The following is a 19448-nucleotide window of genomic DNA, read 5'->3' on the forward strand; positions in this document are numbered from 1 at the left end:
AAAAAAGTATCACGGACAGTACTCAATTTTCTATGTTTTAAGAGTCAATCTGTAATTGCTTATTCATTGCAAAGTGACAGGTTCTCTTGATAGACTACTTGATAGACCACCGCCCAACTTTGTTGTGCTCCCCCACCGATTCTATGTTGGAACAATAAGTCTAAGGGCTGATTCACAGGAGCGATTAAGCTGCTCCATTAAAATGAGGCTGAAAGCTGCTAAACACTGCATCTGGATGCAGAAGCACTCTGTGTTGTAAAAAAAAAAAGGGTGCAAAACCTTGTGCATTAACTTTAATCAGTTTAATAAGAATAAAAAAAAATACCAAAAACATACTCACAAAACAAACGAAGGAAACAGATTGCGAGTACTTTGTGTAGCCTGGATCTCAAGCACTATCAGGCAGATAAGCAGACACGTTTCAAGGGCAAGACCCTCTTCTTCAGAGCTGGAATCTCCTGTTTGTTTGCCTTGGTGAGGTAAAAAGACAGGAGGTTCAATCTCTGAGGAAGCGGGTCTTGCCTTCGAAACGTGTCAGGTGTCATCTCACATGCCTAATAGAGAGCGAGGCCCAGGCCACATAGAGCACTCACATCTTGTTTCCTTTGTTTGTTTGAGATCTCTGTACCTCCTAATGCCATTTGGCTTTAGTGAGTATGTTTTTGGCAATATTTTATTCTAAAAAATGATCCAAGTTCTAACCCTAACCTCCATTCAAAAAAGTTTAGAAATGGTTCCACTTTAAACAAATTTTATTTGAACTGCATTGACGGTTAGAGGAGGAAACCGGGCCAAAATTGTATCTTTCATTGGCTGGAAAAACTAAGGACATCTAGCAGTGGTCACCCACCAATAAACACCAATTGGTTAGTACAACATGGCTGAACTGTTGCTCCCTTAGCAAGTTATAAAGAACTCTTGCTTGAGGCCATCTCCTTGTTCTCAGAGTGGGATTTTTAATTGTTATGTTTTTTTTACCGTAATGATTATTTAATAAACGCTGAGGAAAGCGAAAGGTTCATCTCGGTTTGATCATGAGTGCAAATCATATTTATATGTGCTAATCACGTTCACTATATTGCAGGTATCCACTAGGTCACAGCATACAGAATCAAAGGTTTTGCATTCTTAATGGAATGTTTTTCAAGATAACAGCACCACGGGAAAAAAAAAAAAAATACACTTCATCAACACACACACCCTGAATTAATCGTCGTTATTATTCGCTATTTTTTTGTTCACAAGATAAAGATTTCATTTGTTTTAAATGTACCGTCACATGCAGCGCATTCCATATCCGAACAATGCAAAAAAATGAGGTAATAGGAGTCATATATAGATATATATAATATAAAAACAAATTAGTAACGTCTCTAAATAAATAAATTATAATTAAAAAGGCCAAAAACAACTATAAAAATAATTAAATAAGAGCCCACAAAAAACTCTACAAGTTAGTCATAAATTATGATTGTTAAATATAAGGCATTTAAAGTCACAAAACCCTGTGATCTACAACGGTTCCAAAATCGTTCTAAAGCGGTCTAAACCTCACGAGATATTAAACACGTGGTACCCAAAACACAGATACTGTCTCCAACAATACAACCCATCAATTGTAGGGTTTCATACACACAAATAGCTTTGATTAAAAACTTGGTGCTTTTTTTTTTTTTTTTTTTTACATTTTTGTAAAAGTTTTTTGAAAAAAAAATGTGCTTGTTCTTTAAGAGTTTAATACTTTTCAGTTCCAGCACTATGAAAGTTGCGGTCTATCTATAAGTTCACGTCCCTGAAGAGTTTCTCCAGGAAAGCGTAAAACTCTAGCCTTTGACAGAGGGGGCGCTGCTTTGTGATTTACAGCTTACAGCTCATTTGCATTGAAGGGAAAAAAACATTTTCCAGCCTTTGGATAGAGTAGGGAAGTGTTGTAACCTATGACTTTTTTTTATTGATATCTGAGCTCCCTCTGAGGAAAGTCACCTCTTAAATTGTCTGGAAGATTTCCTCCCAGTCCCACTTCCCTTTCCAGTGCTAACTACTAAGTTTTAGATTTCCTCTTATTTTCTGTCTCGGTGACAACAGTCACCAGGACAGGAAGATAGATTGAATCACCCCAGTGGGGACACAAACAACCTTCTAAGGCCATCAGAGGTTCTAAACATTCCTTCCTCTATCCAAAGCTTGAAAAAAAGTATTGCGTGGAGTTCCACTTCTACTTACAGGTATGAAGGTTGTGTAATGTCTGAGCCCTTATCTGAAATCAACTGTAGGAAGGATTGATCTATCATGGGGGGAAGTTGCTACAGATAGGCAGGGCCAGGACAAGGGGTGGGCAGGAAGGGCGGCTACAGGGATTGGGGCACTCTGACCCCAACCCTAAGGGAAGGGGGGGCGCAGTTTGGCATCATTGTCCTGGGCGCTGGATGGCCTTGCCCCAGGACTGCAGATAGGTAATAAGTAGATGTGAGTAATGCCACAGTAGATTGGAGTAATAAAGGAATGGTATACTCACCACAGAATTGAAGAATGGTATACCCACTGCAGAACCAAAGAGGCATCTTTTTTCAGCCCCTACCCTAGCAATCGATCCATCTCAGCCCTGCTGTTTTCAGATAAGGCCTCAGACTGTACACAGCCCTCTGCCACAGAATTAGTAAGCTGGGGGTCTATAAAAACGAAACAGCCGTCTTTGTAATTACAAGCCAAAAACCAAACTCTGCCCTGGACAACTTCTTTAAAGACTTTGCTCTGAGCAAAGGGGTTTACCCTACACAGAATAAACTTAGACTCTTGAAACAGTTGTGTTGGTTTCCTTCTGCTGATGCCGAAGACCCTCGCCAAGCCGCGTGGATTTCAGAAAGGACGGACGTAGCAGAATGGCGATTGATCTGTTCTAGGATGGCTTCTCTGGCTCGTTTAAAGCCCGACAACTGTTTACATGCAAACAGTTGTCCATTTGTTATTATTAGGTAAATTGTGCTTTTATTGAAGGATCTAAAATGGCTTTCGTTTTGTGCTGCCGTCGAATGTCAGCCCTTTCAGGAATCCTGCAGAGAACTGGCGAGGTGTTAATAACACCATCGGATTTGTGACAAAGTGGAGGTGCAGCAACGGTTGCATTAGTCCAATCAATATGTAATATCTGGCCATTCCACTGAGGCAGGTCTGCGTGTTAATACCAGGCCATGCCTGTGAATGTTAATTAGTCTTCTATATGTTTGCTTTCCCAGTGACCATAAAGACGCACAATTTGGTTAGCAGTTGGTCGCAGCTAGAGGATGGCAAGATATTTCTGATTGGGTTAACTGATGACTGCAATATGTTGACAACGCCTCAGATTTTATGAGCACCGTCCACCCTTGGTTAAGTTAACCCTTGATTTTTTGTTTTAGTAAAAAAATGTAAAGATAGGAGCTACATTTATAATACCTCAACATATAGGCTTGCAGCTATTAGCTACTAACCATGGACAAAGGTAAGACACTTTTTTTTTTTTTTAATATCAATGAAATTTAAGTAAAAAAAAAAATCTCACTAGAGCAGCCTTTCTCAACCTTATTACCAGACAGAAATGCTTGAAAATTTTTCAGGAAATCCCTGCTAAAACCAATTAATTATGGGTCTTTACATTGGTGGTCAGTGGGAAGAATGCACCCCATACAGTGGTGGTCAGAATGCCACCCGTACAGACAGCTAAAAAGATCATTGGCTCTGCCAAGTGGCGTTGGCCCCAAAACAAGCCAGGCACCAATCAGCTACCAGCTCAAGTAACACTTAGCAACTTCAACGGAAAACCTAGGGACCCACAAAACCATGGTTGAGAATGGCTGCGCTAAAGCCTAAAATACTAAATGGCTGCTAAGTAAAATTCCCAAGTGAAGCATATAGCTATATTTTGGCTACTATAGGGTAGAACTACAAAAATACTCAGTGGTAAGCTGTTTTGAAATAATATAGAGCATAGTGTAATGAGAGCTCTTATTTAAATTTTGAAGGGTAAACAGTAAATTTTAGCACTCTAGGGCAAAAATAAATAAATTCCCCAGATTATTATTTCTTTTTTTCGTAGGCCTTTTTAGGGCAGACGGCATTAAAAATGTTTGTGGCTGCTTTCTACATATGGCTGTAATTCCCTTTTTTTTCTAAATTTTTATTCTTTAAAGGCCACCACTACCCAAAACTGGCATGTTTTTGTTAGCAGACTGAATTTCTGGCTCAACATATCTTTTGGTGTCTCCAGTGGTAACTTATCTCAGTTCTCACCAAACTGCCATCATAGATAGACATCAAGAGTGTAGACGTTTTGATGGCCTTGTGGTTGGAGCCAAAGGTGGAAACCACCACACAATAATATCACCAGTGGACATGAAGCAGGCTTGTGATTTACTTCACCAGGGTCCAGACAAAATTAGAATACCAGTTTTTTGAAGAGTAGGGTTTAAAAAAAGGACATATGTCCTTGAAGGTTGTCAGTTTTTCAGTTCATGGTATACCTAGTAGTAGGACTATAATGTTGAAGACATTTCTCTCTCATTCAAGTGGCTTCCTCAGCTACTTGATTGAGTAGCGAAACATCTTCAACTTTACAGGACAAGCCCAGTTGAATGTGACTACCTACTATAAGGGCTGTAGAAATATGTTTTTAGAAAACAGGCCACAAAGAAAGAAAAACCTTTCCCCAGCATCAGCAGAGTCCACCATAACCACCGTTTTTGAAAAGCTTTGCCTTTTGTATCATCCTCTGTAAACATAAGTAAGAATAATAAATTAGTTCAAATAAAGTAATAAAACTTAAGGCTCCAAACCAATCCTTTTTTGTTTTTAAACTGTAAACAGGATTTTATTCTTCGCCTTAAGTTTTAGTTGGAAAATGTCAATGTGTCAAATGGCTCTTTCAAGCACCAAAAAAAAAAAAACTGAAACAAAAAATAAATATAAATAAAATGGTAAATATTATTTGGTGCAAAAATAGGCTAATAGCAACATGTCCACCACAAGATGACTAGGGCACCGAACACAATATTTTTTTTAAGCTAACATGCTCCGGATGCCATCCACAGTTATAGCTACGACCCCTACTTGATTCTACATATTAGAGAGGTATATTATGTACAATTCTTTGCAGTGCAGGATTGGCAAGCCAGACTGACATAAGAGTACCTGCGAAGGGCCAGTCTTCGTCTCCAGCGATTGGGCCCTGTGGCAAGAAGGAAGACCTGCTTCCCCTGCAAAACGGGTCTTTATGGCTGTTAAGATCCTCCAGTATTTTTTTTTTTTTTTTTAGTTACGTGCCTATGATTCATCTACAGAATAATGTGCTTGCAGACTGTCCTTTAAATGGCTCAGGAAGCAAAAGGTTTACTGCAGGTGAAGGCCGTGTGGACCTGATAAGGAGAATTTGGACGCCATCATGGGGGATTTTTCTCAGCTGTCCTCCCCCAGCTGCGTTTCGATGTCCACTCTGCAGATAGGGCACTTCTTGCTGGTCGCTAACCACTGATCAACACAGACTTGGTGGAAGAGGTGCATACAGGGTAACCTTCTGCAGAATAAGGAAGGAAACAAAGTAGATGAGTGGCATTGCATTGAAAGAATGTGTAAATCCAAACAATGCACTTGTCTTTTGGTCTGTTAAATATACTATTGAAATATATAAACTATAAAATAAAATCTGCACAGGCTTGTTACATAGTTACATACATAGTTGCATAGTAGGTGAGGTTGAAAAAAGACACAAGTCCATCAAGTCCAACCTATGTGTGATTATGTGTCAGTATTACATTGTATATGCCTGTATGTTGCGGTCATTCAGGTGCTTATCTAATAGTTTCTTGAAGCTATCAATGCTCCCCGCTGAGACCACCGCCTGTGGAAGGGAATTCCACATCCTTGCCGCTCTTACAGTAAAGAACCCTCTACGTAGTTTAAGGTTAAACCTCTTTTCTTCTAATTTTAATGAGTGGCCACGAGTCTTGTTAAACTCTCTTCTGCAAAAAAGTTTTATTTATATTGTGAGGTCACCAGTATTTGTATATTGAAATCATATCCTCTCTCAAGCGTCTCTTCTCCAGAGAGAATAAGTTCAGTGCTCGCAACCTTTCCTCATAACTAAGATCCTCCAGACCCTTTATTAGTTTTGTTGCCCTGCTTTGTACTCGCTCCATTTCCAGTACATCCTTCCTGAGGACTGGTGCCCAGAACTGGACAGCATACTCCAGGTGCGGCCGGACCAGAGTCTTGTAGAGGGGAGAATTATCGTTTTATCTCTGGAGTTGATCAACCTTTTAATGCATGCCACTATTCTGTTTGCTTTGTTAGCAGCAGCTTGGCATTGCATGCCATTGCTGAGCCTATCATCTACTAGGACCCCCAGGTCCTTTTCCATCCTAGATTCCTCCAGAGGTTCTCCCCCCAGTGTATATATTGCATTCATATTTTTGCCACCCAAATGCATTATTTTAGATTTTTCTACATTGAACCTCATTTGCCATGTAGTCGCCCACCCCATTAATTTGTTCAGATCTTTTTGCAAGGTTTCCACATCCTGAGGAGAAGTTATTGCCCTGCTTAGCTTAGTATCGTCTGCAAATACAGAGATTGAACTGTTTATCCCATCCTCCAGGTCGTTTATGAACAAATTAAATAGGATTTGTCCCAGCACAGAACCCTTGTTCATAAGTCTACTGTATGATATACTGACTATCCTTTCAGTATATTAATAAATCTTTTACATTGCGACAAGTGTCCACAGATTTAACTTGTGTGTTAATAATTATTCCTTGAAAAAATAATTAATATATCAAATAGCAGTTATGGACATCATCAAATGATTAGATAATATTGTTAATTCACTTCTATTCACTTCTATGTTTGGTATAAAGCGATATCTCTGACAACTATACTGCTCATATCATATTGATTGCGGATAGCGCTTTTTTGCCTATATCAACATATATTGCTTTGTGAAAAGTAGCACTTATATGTGGACATGTTGGATTTTTGTGCTATTGCAGTCACATACAGTATATTTTCTATGTACCAACCTTCTAGTTGCTAAAGTAGGTAAATTTTGTCTGAATCTGGGTTAATTGACCCCCCCCCCCGCCCCCCAGATTCTAGATTTCTCTGGATAGTTCTGGAACTTGGAGGGTGGAGGAACTTCCTCTACAGTCAGTATATTTTTGGAAAGCTTTAACAAAGGCTGTGGTACAATGGATAATAGTGCAGCTCCATCCCCAAAGAATGAGATATCTCATAAGATAAGGTTGCCCCAAGATGCTTTGACAGGAGTTGCACCAAACAACAACAAATTCTACAAAAAGTATAACCTTTTATTGAAATACATGAATATTTATGAAGTTCCCACCAATCCCTGGGGAGGGCGAGGCCCAGAAGATGGGGGAACAACCCATAAATACTCAGGAGCCTGGCCGTCTGGGAGCAGAGTCCGGCGTCCAGTCATCTGGAGTAGACCCCTGTCCTGGGGGGCTCTGCCCCTGAGGCAGAGGAAAAAACAGGGAAGAGAAAGAGAGACAGGGAAGGGGAGGGCCTTACATCCTCAGCCAGCCCAGTCTCAGCTAGGCTTAGCTGCAGACATCCAGGGAACCAGAATCAGTCTGTGCAGCAGAGAGGCCAGCACAGTAGCCTCCTGGATTTACAGAACTACTTAAAGGGACTGAGTGAGTACCTTTTTAATCGACACACCCCAAAGCTACAGAGAGGACAGTAAGGTGCAATACTCCACATGTCTGGGACCAGGGAACAGCTTAGAGCCAGCGTAATGCAGCCAAGAGCAATCCAATATCTCTAGCTTGGGTCAAGAGCAGCCAGGTGCTTGCAACACAGACAGGTGCTGCACCTGCAACTTCAGTTTATGGGACTTTTGTTGTCACTTTAGCTGCACCATCACTTCTATGGTTGGGCAGCGCAGTTGGAGTCAGTTTACAGCAGCCAGAGACATTAGCAGGTCCTCAACTGTTTGTTTGATGTTCTTCAGTTTGGACATCTCATGTTACCCTATTCCCTATCCAAGTTCAACCTTTTTAAAATAAACAAAACAAAACCAAATCCCCTGGACTGATTATTGTGTCTCTGGAGCAAGTGTGAAAACTTGCCTGTGTGTGTGTGTGTGGGGGGAGCCTAAAATCCAGTTAAAGTCCACTTACTAAGGGAGTAAGTGCTACATCTGTAATACCTGGCCATTCCACTGAGGCAGGTCTGCGTGTTAATACCAGGCCATGCCTGTGAATGTTAATTAGTCTTCTATATGTTTGCTTTCCCAGTGACCATAAAGACGCACAATTTGGTTAGCAGTTGGTCGCAGCTAGAGGATGGCAAGATATTTCTGATTGGGTTAACTGATGACTGCAATATGTTGACAACGCCTCAGATTTTATGAGCACCGTCCACCCTTGGTTAAGTTAACCCTTAAGAGATATCTCACAGCTGCCCTAGTGTCAATGCAGCGTGACCTGTGCCCAATACAGTGTGACCTGTGCCCAATACAGCGTGACCTGTGCCTCATACAGCGTGACCTGTGCCCCATACAACGTGACCTGTGCCCCATGCAGCGTGACCTGTGCCCAATACAGCCTGGTCTGCCTGTGCCCCATACAGCCCCACCTATGCAGAGGAAGAGGCAAGCCACCCGGATCAGCAGAGAGCGGGATTGCCCGCTGTAATAGCTTTCATTTGAATTTCCCGTCTTCCCGGGGCTCATCGCCACATAGCCCCACCTCTTGGCCCGACGCCTTTGATGACGTCACACGTCCTGCACTGGATCGGCGTTCTGTCAATTAAAGGCACCGTGCCAAAAGGTGGAGCTATATGACGTGAGCCCCGGGAACACTGGAAGTTCTAATGAAAGATCTTACATCGGGCAATTCAGCTCTCTGCTGATACGGACAGCTCGCCTCTTCCTCTCCTCTCTCTTCCCCTGGCTGGGAGACTGTGCGGGCGGTGCTCTTATCCTCACTGGGCCCCACTCAGCTGCGGGCCCCATAGCACCCGCATGGGTCGCTATGGTGGTAGTTACGCCCCTGCTGAGAGCGCTGATCGGATGCCAATCAGCAGAACTTTTTCAGTCATGCCTCATCGATAGAAGCCGGTCAAATGGCTGGCTTCTGTTGGACCGGCTGCTGTACACACGGGCTGAGTGTCACCTGCTTTCTATTGAACCGGTTCATATTTCCCAGGAGCACAGGAGAGGGAGGAAGTGACAAGGAACTTCACGGACCAGGAAGTGGCAGATTAGGAGCACTACATAGCAACAGGGCATTTCTGGTAAGTATAAAAAAAAAATTTCCCCCAAATGTTTCTTTATAGGATTAAAGGTCTGTGATTATGTAAAAAAAAATTTCAGGGTGGAACTCCGCTTTAAGCCTACAATACACTAAGCGAATTTTGAAAATTCACTCAGTGGTTGGCCTGTTGGCCAACTGCCAGCCATAATCTCTCATGTGAAAAACCAAAGGAATCAGAAGGAAAATTGCTGTCCAAACAACACCTGCATCCAATCAGATGTAGGCCCTGTTCGGATATGGTGATAGCTGATGGGGCCGTCTGTCAAAATACAGAAGCCACAGAGGAAGGTTTCTCCATTCCCTTATCTTTTTCTATCTTAGCCTTGTTCCTGGTGTAATCAGGTTCCACACATCTCTTAGGAAACTAATGCAGTTAAATTAGATGGGATGAGCAGGTCTCTCATTACCTGACATCCTCTCCGTCTTCAAGCATTGACAGGCAGATTGTGCATTTCTCGTCTGTGTCCGCCTCCTCCTCGTCTTCTTTCTGGTCTTTGCCATCATGTGGTATCCTCTGTCATACAGTTAGTAAAAGAAACAAAAATTAAGAGAGAAATATTACTGAGAGACAATTGGTTTCATCCAGGAGTGAGTAGACACGTGGCTCCTGCTGGCAACCATAGAAAAGTCTTGCAAAGTTTAGCGGTGAGCCTAGTTCCAGGGCACAGTGCTGCATTATCACACCAAATCTCTAAACCAACACCGATTCAAGCAGTCAACCCATGTTAGCCTCACCCCTTGAATAGGAGCCTCAGCTGTGAGAGCTGCTCTGACAGGTCCCCTTTAAACACAAAGCAATATGTGCAGGTACATTGTCATGCTTTTTCAAGGGAGCTGATCTCCAATGCCAAGAAGTCAATAACATTGGCAGCCTGCAATTGTGATAAGCAGAGTCAGCAAGGTAGAAATATGGCCTTCGTAAAGAATATAGGGAGCATCATTACGTTCTTTTCAGTCATTATTTTTATTTTAACAGTTCTACAGAAATATTGTAAGTACTGAAAAATATCTCTTTGAGTACACGAGATAGTGTTGTTAACATGGGTAATTATAGAACAGCAGTATAATTATACAGATACTCCTTTTTATTTATGGGCCAGATACTCCTTTTTATTTATGGGCCAGTGCCACTAAGTACATTACTTTATCAAAGGGACACCACGCACCAAGATGCCACAATCTTGAACAATTTACTGAATAGTCATTAGAAAAATGCTATTGCATTTTGCGCTAAGTCTCAGCGCCCTCTCAAATAAAGCACTGGGCCTTAGCGCTAAATGTGTCAAATTATTTCTGCTGGCTGTTAAATAAAGCAATAAAAAGATTGTGGCACTCTCTTGTTCAGTATTTCTCAGATTAGTATTAACGTGAAAGTAGTCTCCGAGCACCGAGTAGGAGGGTGACCGGTTGCATATATGGTGCAATTAAGTAGTGGGGTCACCCCTGAGAGGGGGTGGGGTGAATGAAGGGTATGGCAAGGGGAGGAGAGGGAAGGAAATGTACTTAGCTTGGGGGGGAATAAAAGGGAATTGGAGAAAATGGCAAATAAATAATATAATGATAGAGGGTAAGAAGGTGATTGAAGAGAGATGGTGACGTAGGAAAAGAAGAAGAGGGAAAAAAAGGAGAGAGAGGAGAGAATAGGAAAGAGAAAATAAGGGAAAAAGGAGGAAGAGGGAGAGGAAGTAAAAAAGGAAAGCGAGCGGGAGAGGGAGAGGGAGAAGAAAGGAAAGCGAGAGGGAGAAGAAAGGATAGTGAGAGGGAGAGGGAGAAGAAAGGAAAGGGAGACGGAGAAGAAAGGAAAGTGAGAGGGAGAGGGAGAAGAAAGGAAAGGGAGAGGGAGAAGAAAGGAAAGGGAGAGGGAGAAGAAAGGAAAGTGAGAGGGAGAAGAAAGGAAAGGGAGAGGGAGAAGAAAGGAAAGGGAGAGGGAGAAGAAAGGAAAGGGAGAGGGAGAAGAAAGGAAAGGGAGAGGGAGAAGAAAGGATAGCGAGAGGGAGAAGAAAGGAAAGGGAGAGGGAGAAGAAAGGAAAGGGAGAGGGAGAAGAAAGGAAAGGGAGAGGGAGAAGAAAGGATAGCGAGAGAGAGAGGGAGAGGGAGAAGAAAGGAAAGCGAGAGGGAGAAGAAAGGAAAGCGAGAGGGAGAGGGAGAAGAAAGGAAAGGGAGAGGGAGAAGAAAGGAAAGCGAGAGGGAGAGGGAGAAGAAAGGAAAGGGAGAGGGAGAAGAAAGGAAAGTGAGAGGGAGAGGGAGAAGAAAGGAAAGCGAGAGGGAGAAGAAAGGAAAGGGAGAGGGAGAAGAAAGGAAAGGGAGAGGGAGAAGAAAGGAAAGTGAGAGGGAGAGGGAGAAGAAAGGAAAGCGAGAGGGAGAAGAAAGGAAAGTGAGAGGGAGAGGGAGAAGAAAGGAAAGCGAGAGGGAGAAGAAAGGAAAGTGAGAGGGAGAGGGAGAAGAAAAGAAAGCGAGAGGGAGAGGGAGAAGAAAGGAAAGCGAGAGGGAGAGAGAGAAGAAAGGAAAGCGAGAGGGAGAGGGAGAAAAAAGGAAAGGGAGAGGGAGAAGAAAGGATAGTGAGAGGGAGATAAAAAAGGAAAGCGAGAGGGAGAAGAAAGGATAGCGAGAGGGAGAAGTGAGGAAAGCGAGAGGGAGAAGAAAGGAAAGGGAGAAGGAGAAGAAAGGAAAGCGAGAGGGAGAGGGAGAAGAAAGGAAAGCGAGAGGGAGAAGAAAGGAAAGGGAGAGGGAGAAGAAAAGAAAGCGAGAGGGAGAGGGAGAAGAAAGGAAAGGGAGAGGGAGAAGAAAAGAATGCGAGAGGGAGAGGGAGAAGAAAGGAAGGGGAGAGGGAGAAGAAAGGAAAGCGAGAGGGAGAGGGAGAAGAAAGGAAAGCGAGAGGGAGAAGAAAGGAAAGCGAGAGGGAGAGGGGAAAGAAAGGAAAACCAGAGGGAAAAGGAGAAGAAAGGAAAGCAAATGGAAAGAGAAAAAAAAGGAAAGCGAGAGGGAAAGGGAGAAGAAGGGAAAGTGATAGGGAAAGGGAGAAGAAAGGAAAGCCAGAGGGACAGTGAGAAGAAAGGAAAGCCAAAGGGAAAGGGAGAAGAAAAGAAAGCAAAGGGAAAGGGAGAAGAAAGGAAAGTGAGAGGGAGAGGGAGAAAAAAGGAAAGCGAGAGGGAGAAGAAAGGAAAGTGAGAGGGAGAGGGAGAAGAAAAGAAAGCGAGAGGGAGAGGGAGAAGAAAGGAAAGCGAGAGGGAGAGAGAGAAGAAAGGAAAGCGAGAGGGAGAGGGAGAAAAAAGGAAAGGGAGAGGGAGAAGAAAGGATAGTGAGAGGGAGATAAAAAAGGAAAGCGAGAGGGAGAAGAAAGGATAGCGAGAGGGAGAAGTGAGGAAAGCGAGAGGGAGAAGAAAGGAAAGGGAGAAGGAGAAGAAAGGAAAGCGAGAGGGAGAGGGAGAAGAAAGGAAAGCGAGAGGGAGAAGAAAGGAAAGGGAGAGGGAGAAGAAAAGAAAGCGAGAGGGAGAGGGAGAAGAAAGGAAAGGGAGAGGGAGAAGAAAAGAATGCGAGAGGGAGAGGGAGAAGAAAGGAAGGGGAGAGGGAGAAGAAAGGAAAGCGAGAGGGAGAGGGAGAAGAAAGGAAAGCGAGAGGGAGAAGAAAGGAAAGCGAGAGGGAGAGGGGAAAGAAAGGAAAACCAGAGGGAAAAGGAGAAGAAAGGAAAGCAAATGGAAAGAGAAAAAAAAGGAAAGCGAGAGGGAAAGGGAGAAGAAGGGAAAGTGATAGGGAAAGGGAGAAGAAAGGAAAGCCAGAGGGACAGTGAGAAGAAAGGAAAGCCAAAGGGAAAGGGAGAAGAAAAGAAAGCAAAGGGAAAGGGAGAAGAAAGGAAAGTGAGAGGGAGAGGGAGAAAAAAGGAAAGGGAGTGGGAAAAGAAAGGAAAGCAAAGGGAAAGGGAGAAGAAAGGAAAGTGAGTGGAAAAGGGAGAAGAAAGTAAAACGCCTGAGGGAAAGGGAAAAGAACGGAAAGCGAGAGGGAAAGGGAAAAGAAAGGAAAGCGAGATGGAAAGGAAAGCGAGAGGGAAAGGAAAGCGAGAGGGAGAGGGACAGAGAGGAGAGGAAAGGAAGAAGGAAGGAAAGAGGGAATAGAGTCTCAGGGAGGGTGACCAAGGCAGTTTGCTGCAGGCAGTGATAACATCATAATATACTAACACAAACTATAATTCAGAATGTTTGAAAAGCTGAGAGACGTGGGTACACACATGTGAAATGTGTGAAGGTTTGTACCTTCTTGTATTTGTGCGGAAACGTGCATCTTTCAATGATGTTTTGCACCGCTCCCCGCGTCACACTTCCCAGTCTGTCCTCTAACTGCAGCAGTTCCTGAAATCAAACAGATGGAATAAGTCAATGTATGTCCTGGTCACAATATAAGCTAAGCAAAAATATGGCAACTTATAAATTATCAGCAATATGGACTGTTTTATCCTCTCTGGTTTACTTCTAATTTCACCTATACCAATAAATAATTGTTTGGATTTATCATAATTAATCTTCTTGTTTGTGAGGAAGTAGCATCCTGCACCCCCTGCACAATCACAGCTCTGAGTCTTCATCATCCCGGTATGGTTAATATAATGCTTTTCTTTGATCTGTGCAAACCACTTGCAGCCATCAGTGGTGATCTTAGCAAGTCTCCACAGTTTGTGCACTAAATGGAGACATGTCCTTTTTAGAGATTACATTATGTATCTTGATTTTTCTATGGCATACCATTTGTCTGTATCTGTGCCTTTTACAACGCACTGTGGATGAAAACTTTAATATTGCTTATTCTTAATAAACAGAGACATGAATGAGTCAGAGAGGGACACGACACGCCCCCGTCTTCCTCTCCTAGCAAAGATAGCAATGTATTAAAACAGTTTGGCGGAAAGCACAAAGCATATTCCCAACTTGCTAAATAAAAATCCAAATATGTTTTTAAACAATGATAGGTATATCTAGCCTGTAATAAAATTCGAAAACTTGCAAAAAATGGGTTTACACTGTTTTGTCATGGTAACTCATTTCAGAAACCATCCTATCAAGATCCTTATGCCTCTGATTGGGAATATAATCTTCCCATACAGAATAGGTTTTTCCCTATGAGTGATATGAATCCATATGAAGGGGGGTCAGACCCTCTTGGAGCATATGAACACCAACAGGATAATCATGACCCTTCCATAGTCTACTCCTCTCAAAACTTGACCACGTCTAGTTATACCGTCCCGCCTTCTAGTGGTTCTGGGACTTGGGGTTTTTCCAAACCAGGCCAAGGTCTAAAAAGGCCAGTAGAAAGAAGCAAGGAACTAGAGGGGGGAGGCGCTTGCGTGCATCTCACCACTTATTAATTATGGATGAATTTCATGCCATTCACCTATGACTGTTTCACCTTCTCTTTGTTTTGGACTTTATCATATGGGACTACACAATTTTTCTATGGGACTATACTTTTTCATTATTGTTTATAACACTTTATAGCGCGTTTTTTTGTTTTAATTTCTGTATTGGTGTGCCTCACTTGTAACCGCAGCTCTTCTTTTTATTTATTCCAAGCGCAGTTTTCTTTCTTTTATTTTGTTTCCAGTGGTACATTACTGCAGCTGGTTAGTGTTTTTTGGGTTGTTTTGTCATGGATATTTTTGAATTTAGAGCCAAAAAAGTAGTCAATACTGACGGTGTTTTAGAGTTATATAAAGAGTAAGAGAATGATCTGGGTGGGCTTTTCACGAGACTGAAAAATCTCATGATTTCTGAAACCCATACCCAATGGGACATAGCCTACCTTGAGACCTACATCAAAAACTCAATGGTCCCGAGGAGTTTAAGGTGGGAGGTCTCCCCTCAAAAGGGTGAATCAGAATTGGAGGAGTGGTTCAAATATTTTAATCAAGCGGGCCTATCACTCCTGCAATTTCTGATTGATAGAAAGACTGCTAAATTAGCAAAAATTGACACTGAGATCAAAGTCATTAAAGACAAACTCAGTGCCAATAAAGATAGTGATGAATATAGAGAGAGGTCTCAGGTTTTGTTGAAAGTCCTTGAGAAAGAGGACAAGGACCAAAAACTCAAAAAAAAGAAAAAATATAATCGGGATTTAAATGACTACTGCAATAATATGGTGTTTGATTGGCAGAAAAGAATGCTTGAGGATTTGGCTAGCCAGACTAACACTGAGATGGAGGTATCTATCCAGGGTTATGGGGAAAGTTCTGGTGTTTTCTCGAGACATCCTCAAACTTCAAAAAATACCAAAAAGGGTCCCCTTGGTAAAATCCAGAAAGGCCCTCAGAGATATCAATCCCCTCAGAGACCAGTAGGGGCCACTAAACCCAATAACACTCTCCCTCACCAACCTTATAACTCAGGGCCCCCTAGATCCAATCATGGCCAAAGGGGTGGAGGGACACGGTACATACCACCACCCCCGTGGAGGGGAAGCCACCATAATGGTGGTAGAGGGCGTGGCTTACCTAATCCCAATAGAGGTCGGGGTTATAATGCTGGTTATCAGGAATGGTGGAGACCGAATCAGAATTATGACTCATTTCAGAAACCATCCTATCAAGATCCTTATGCCTCTGATTGGGAATATAATCTTCCCATACAGAATAGGTTTTTCCCTATGAGTGATATGAATCCATATGAAGGGGGGTCGGACCCTCTTGGAGCATATGAACACCAACAGGATAATCATGACCCTTCCATGGTCTACTCCTCTCAAAACTTGACCACGTCTAGTTATACCGTCCCGCCTTCTAGTGGTTCTGGGACTTGGGGTTTTTCCAAACCAGGCCAAGGTCTAAAAAGGCCAGTAGAAAGAAGCGAGGAACTAGAGGGGGGAGGCGCTTGCGAGCATCTCACCACTTATTAATTATGGATGAATTTCATGCCATTCACCTATGACTGTTTCACCTTCTCTTTGTTTTGGACTTTATCATATTTGACTACACAATTTTTATATGGGACTATACTTTTTCATTATTGTTTATAACACTTTATAGCGCGGTTTTTTGTTTTAAAAACCCATGTTAGCACAATGCACAGAAATGAACATTTTGCACGTGGTGGTGCCATTCTGTCTAAATTGCAGCCTAATGCTGCTTGCCAATAGATGCGTGTTGCACCACAATGCATGGGAACCCACCACAATGCGTTATGAGCTGCATCAAAATAAAAAAGCACATTCACCTTTTTTAGCATCAAATATTTGACATGCCTCCCCAGGTGAGATCATGCTTCACACTCCACAATCACATCTCAGGTGCTGGCTCGGCTAGGCTCCACTGAAGCAATCAATTGTACCAGCAACAGGAATGCCACACACCAAGATGCAAAATAATATTTGTTCTTTATTAAAATGGCCAGCAGGAACATGTTCTATTCTGACATGTTTTGGGCTAAGTACAGTGCTTTCTCTCTTGAGAAAGTGCTGTGTCTAGCTCAAAACATGTCAGATTAGAACTTGTTCCTGGTGCCAATTTTAATAAAGGAAGAATATTATCTTGTGTCTCAGTGTGCCACATTCCTGTTTCTGGTACAATTGACCTTTTTAAAGTGTGTTTTGGTGCGTCAAACGAATAGGCTGCCCTAACACAATGCAATTTAAAGCAGTTTTAAAGGCTCAAGGTTTTTTACCTTCATGCATTCAATGCATGAAGGTAAAAAACCTTCTGTGCGCAGTGGCCCCCCAGCCCTTCCTACTCACCTGAGCTCCCTCTCAATCCAGTGATGTGCATAGGGGCTGAGTTTCTCCCGGGTCTATTATTCCTCATTGGCTGAGACAGCAGCCACTGGCTCCTGCTATGGTCAATCACAGCCAGTGAGCCAATAAGGAGAGAGTGGGGCCAGAGCCAAGCCCGGGCTCTGTGTGTCTTATGGACACATAGATCGGGGCTCGGGAGCGAGCACGTACTACTGTCCCTAGAGCAAGCAACCAGGAGCGTTGGCAAAGGCCCCGAAAAGAGAAGGATCGGGGCTCCTCTGTGCAAAACCAGTGCACAGAGCAGGTAAGTATGACATGTTTGCTATTTAAAAAAAAAAAACCTTTAATGCCACTTTAACCTGCAACACAACGCACACAAACTTGCTTGTGTTAGCACATTGCAACAGTGTAAACCCTTCCCTACAGTTTCTGTGCAATTTCTCCCCTAAGACCCTCAGGCCTCATTATTTCATACCTTTGTGCATCTTTACATCCTGTCCTGTAATTATACAACATATACTTGCCGGGTGCCAATATGGCAGCAAACATGTGATAGTATGCTTCCATGGATTGGCACCAGGAAAGGAAAATTACGGTAAGTATTTAATACAGTTTTCTATTTTTCTGGCGCCAACATGGCAGCATACTACCAAATGTATGCTGCAATGGATTGGCACCAGGAAAGGAAAGTTACGGTACAATTTCCATTATGTGGCTAAACATTTGTGGATACCTGACCATTGAACCTATATAAGCTTGTTGGGCTGTTCCAAATCATTTGGTGGAGGGGGGATTATGGTGTGGGGTTGTTTTTCAGGGGTTGGGCTTGGCCCCTTAGTTCCAGTGAAGGGAATTCTTAAGGCGTCAGCATACCAAGACATTTTGGACAATTTCACACTCCCAACTTTGTGGGAACAGTTTGAGGATGGCTCCTTCCTGTTCCAACATGACTGCGTAATAGTGCACAAAGCAAGGTCCATAAAGACATAGATGAGTGAGTTTGGGGTGGAGGAATGAGACTGGCCTGCACAGAGTCCTGACCTCAACCCAATAGAACATCTTTGGGATGAACATCTTTTGTGCGGAGACTGCAAGCCATATAAAGGCATATATTGTACAGTTTATATGTGACCAGAATGGTGGGTCAGTACATACATTTTCCTTAATATAAATTGTCAAAATTAATGCATTTTAAGGGGCACTAATGGATTTGGAGCAAACACTATGCTGAACCAGATAAGGTAAGGTTAGTATTGTACTGTATTTTCCAAGCATTTACAAAAATTGACATTTAGCTCACAAAAGCAAATAAACCCACCTCTCATACTTCAGTAACTACCTACTTTATATATGGCAGATCTAAGAAGATTAGATTGTGGAGGATCATTGTATCTCTTAGGGTTTCTAGTGTTCCAAGTGGCCTTGGGGACCATGGAAAAAATGTACGGTACTGGCGCAACAGTATAGGTGCTGAGTTAAGCAAAGCAAACACTTTAAGTGTGCGCATTAAGCTGTTCATCTCAACACAGCCTTTAAACCTCCATTTCCTGGTGGGCATGAGGCTTCATGTCGTCCCTGAGACTAACATCTGTATAGGACTTTAGCATCCTGTTCTCATATGCTGAACAATAAGCTATGTATGTCACACCTACAGTCTGTGTTAGCTCCTCTTCAGCACAGTATATTAGCTTAAAAGCCCTAAATCAGAAACCATAAATCAGCATTTGTACCCAAGTTGATCAATCAACTTGGGTACATTCAGCCCGCCCATACATGATTTGAACTTTGGCCGGTTCCTGCTGAATCAGCCAAGAACCATCTATGGCCAGCTTAAAAGTCAAAATCGGATTATGAATGCATGCATGGACAAAGTGCAATTTTTTATCAGCTACAGTGCCTTGAAAATGTATTCATACCCCTTGAAATTTTCCACATTTTGTCATGTTACAACCAAAAACGTAAATGTATTGTAAGTAGCACATAATTGTGAAGTGGAAGGAAAATGATAAATGGTTTTCAATTTTTTTTACAAATAAATATGTGAAAAGTGTGGCGTGCATTTGTATTCAGCCCCCCTTACTCTGATACCCCTAACTAAAATCTAGTGGAACCAATTGCCTTCAGAAGTCACCTAATTAGTATATAGAGTCTACCTGTGTGCAATTTAATCTTAGTATACATACAGCTGTTCTGTAAAACGCCCTCAGAGGTTTCTTAGAGAACCTTAGTAAGCAAACAGTATCATGAAGGCCAAGGAACACACCAGACAGGTCAGGGATAAAGTTGTGGAGAAGTTTAAATCAGGGTTAGGTTATAAAAAAATATCCCAAGCTTTGAACATCTCACGGAGCACTGTTCAATCCATCATCCGAAAACGGAAAGAGTATGACACAACTACAAACTTACCAAGACATGGCTGTCCACCTAAAC

General features: G+C 42.5%; 1 protein-coding gene across 2 annotated transcripts in view; it reads right to left on the minus strand.

Annotated features, from left to right (window-relative positions):
* Positions 1-477: 477 nt before the first annotated feature.
* ARK2C (arkadia (RNF111) C-terminal like ring finger ubiquitin ligase 2C) overlaps positions 478-19448 on the minus strand; it is a 155521-nt gene continuing 136550 nt past the window's right edge. For both annotated transcript variants that reach the window (XM_073619056.1, XM_073619064.1), the window contains 3 exons: positions 13553-13648; positions 9713-9819; positions 478-5545 (listed from right to left, as the gene is read on the minus strand). In XM_073619056.1, coding sequence (XP_073475157.1) covers positions 5428-5545; positions 9713-9819; positions 13553-13648 — 321 coding nt within the window. In that variant the 3' untranslated portion in view covers positions 478-5427. The remainder of the gene's footprint in view (positions 5546-9712; positions 9820-13552; positions 13649-19448) is intronic.

Source organism: Aquarana catesbeiana, linkage group LG01, assembly GCF_042186555.1.
Source record: "Aquarana catesbeiana isolate 2022-GZ linkage group LG01, ASM4218655v1, whole genome shotgun sequence".
Taxonomy (NCBI): Eukaryota; Metazoa; Chordata; class Amphibia; order Anura; family Ranidae; genus Aquarana; species Aquarana catesbeiana.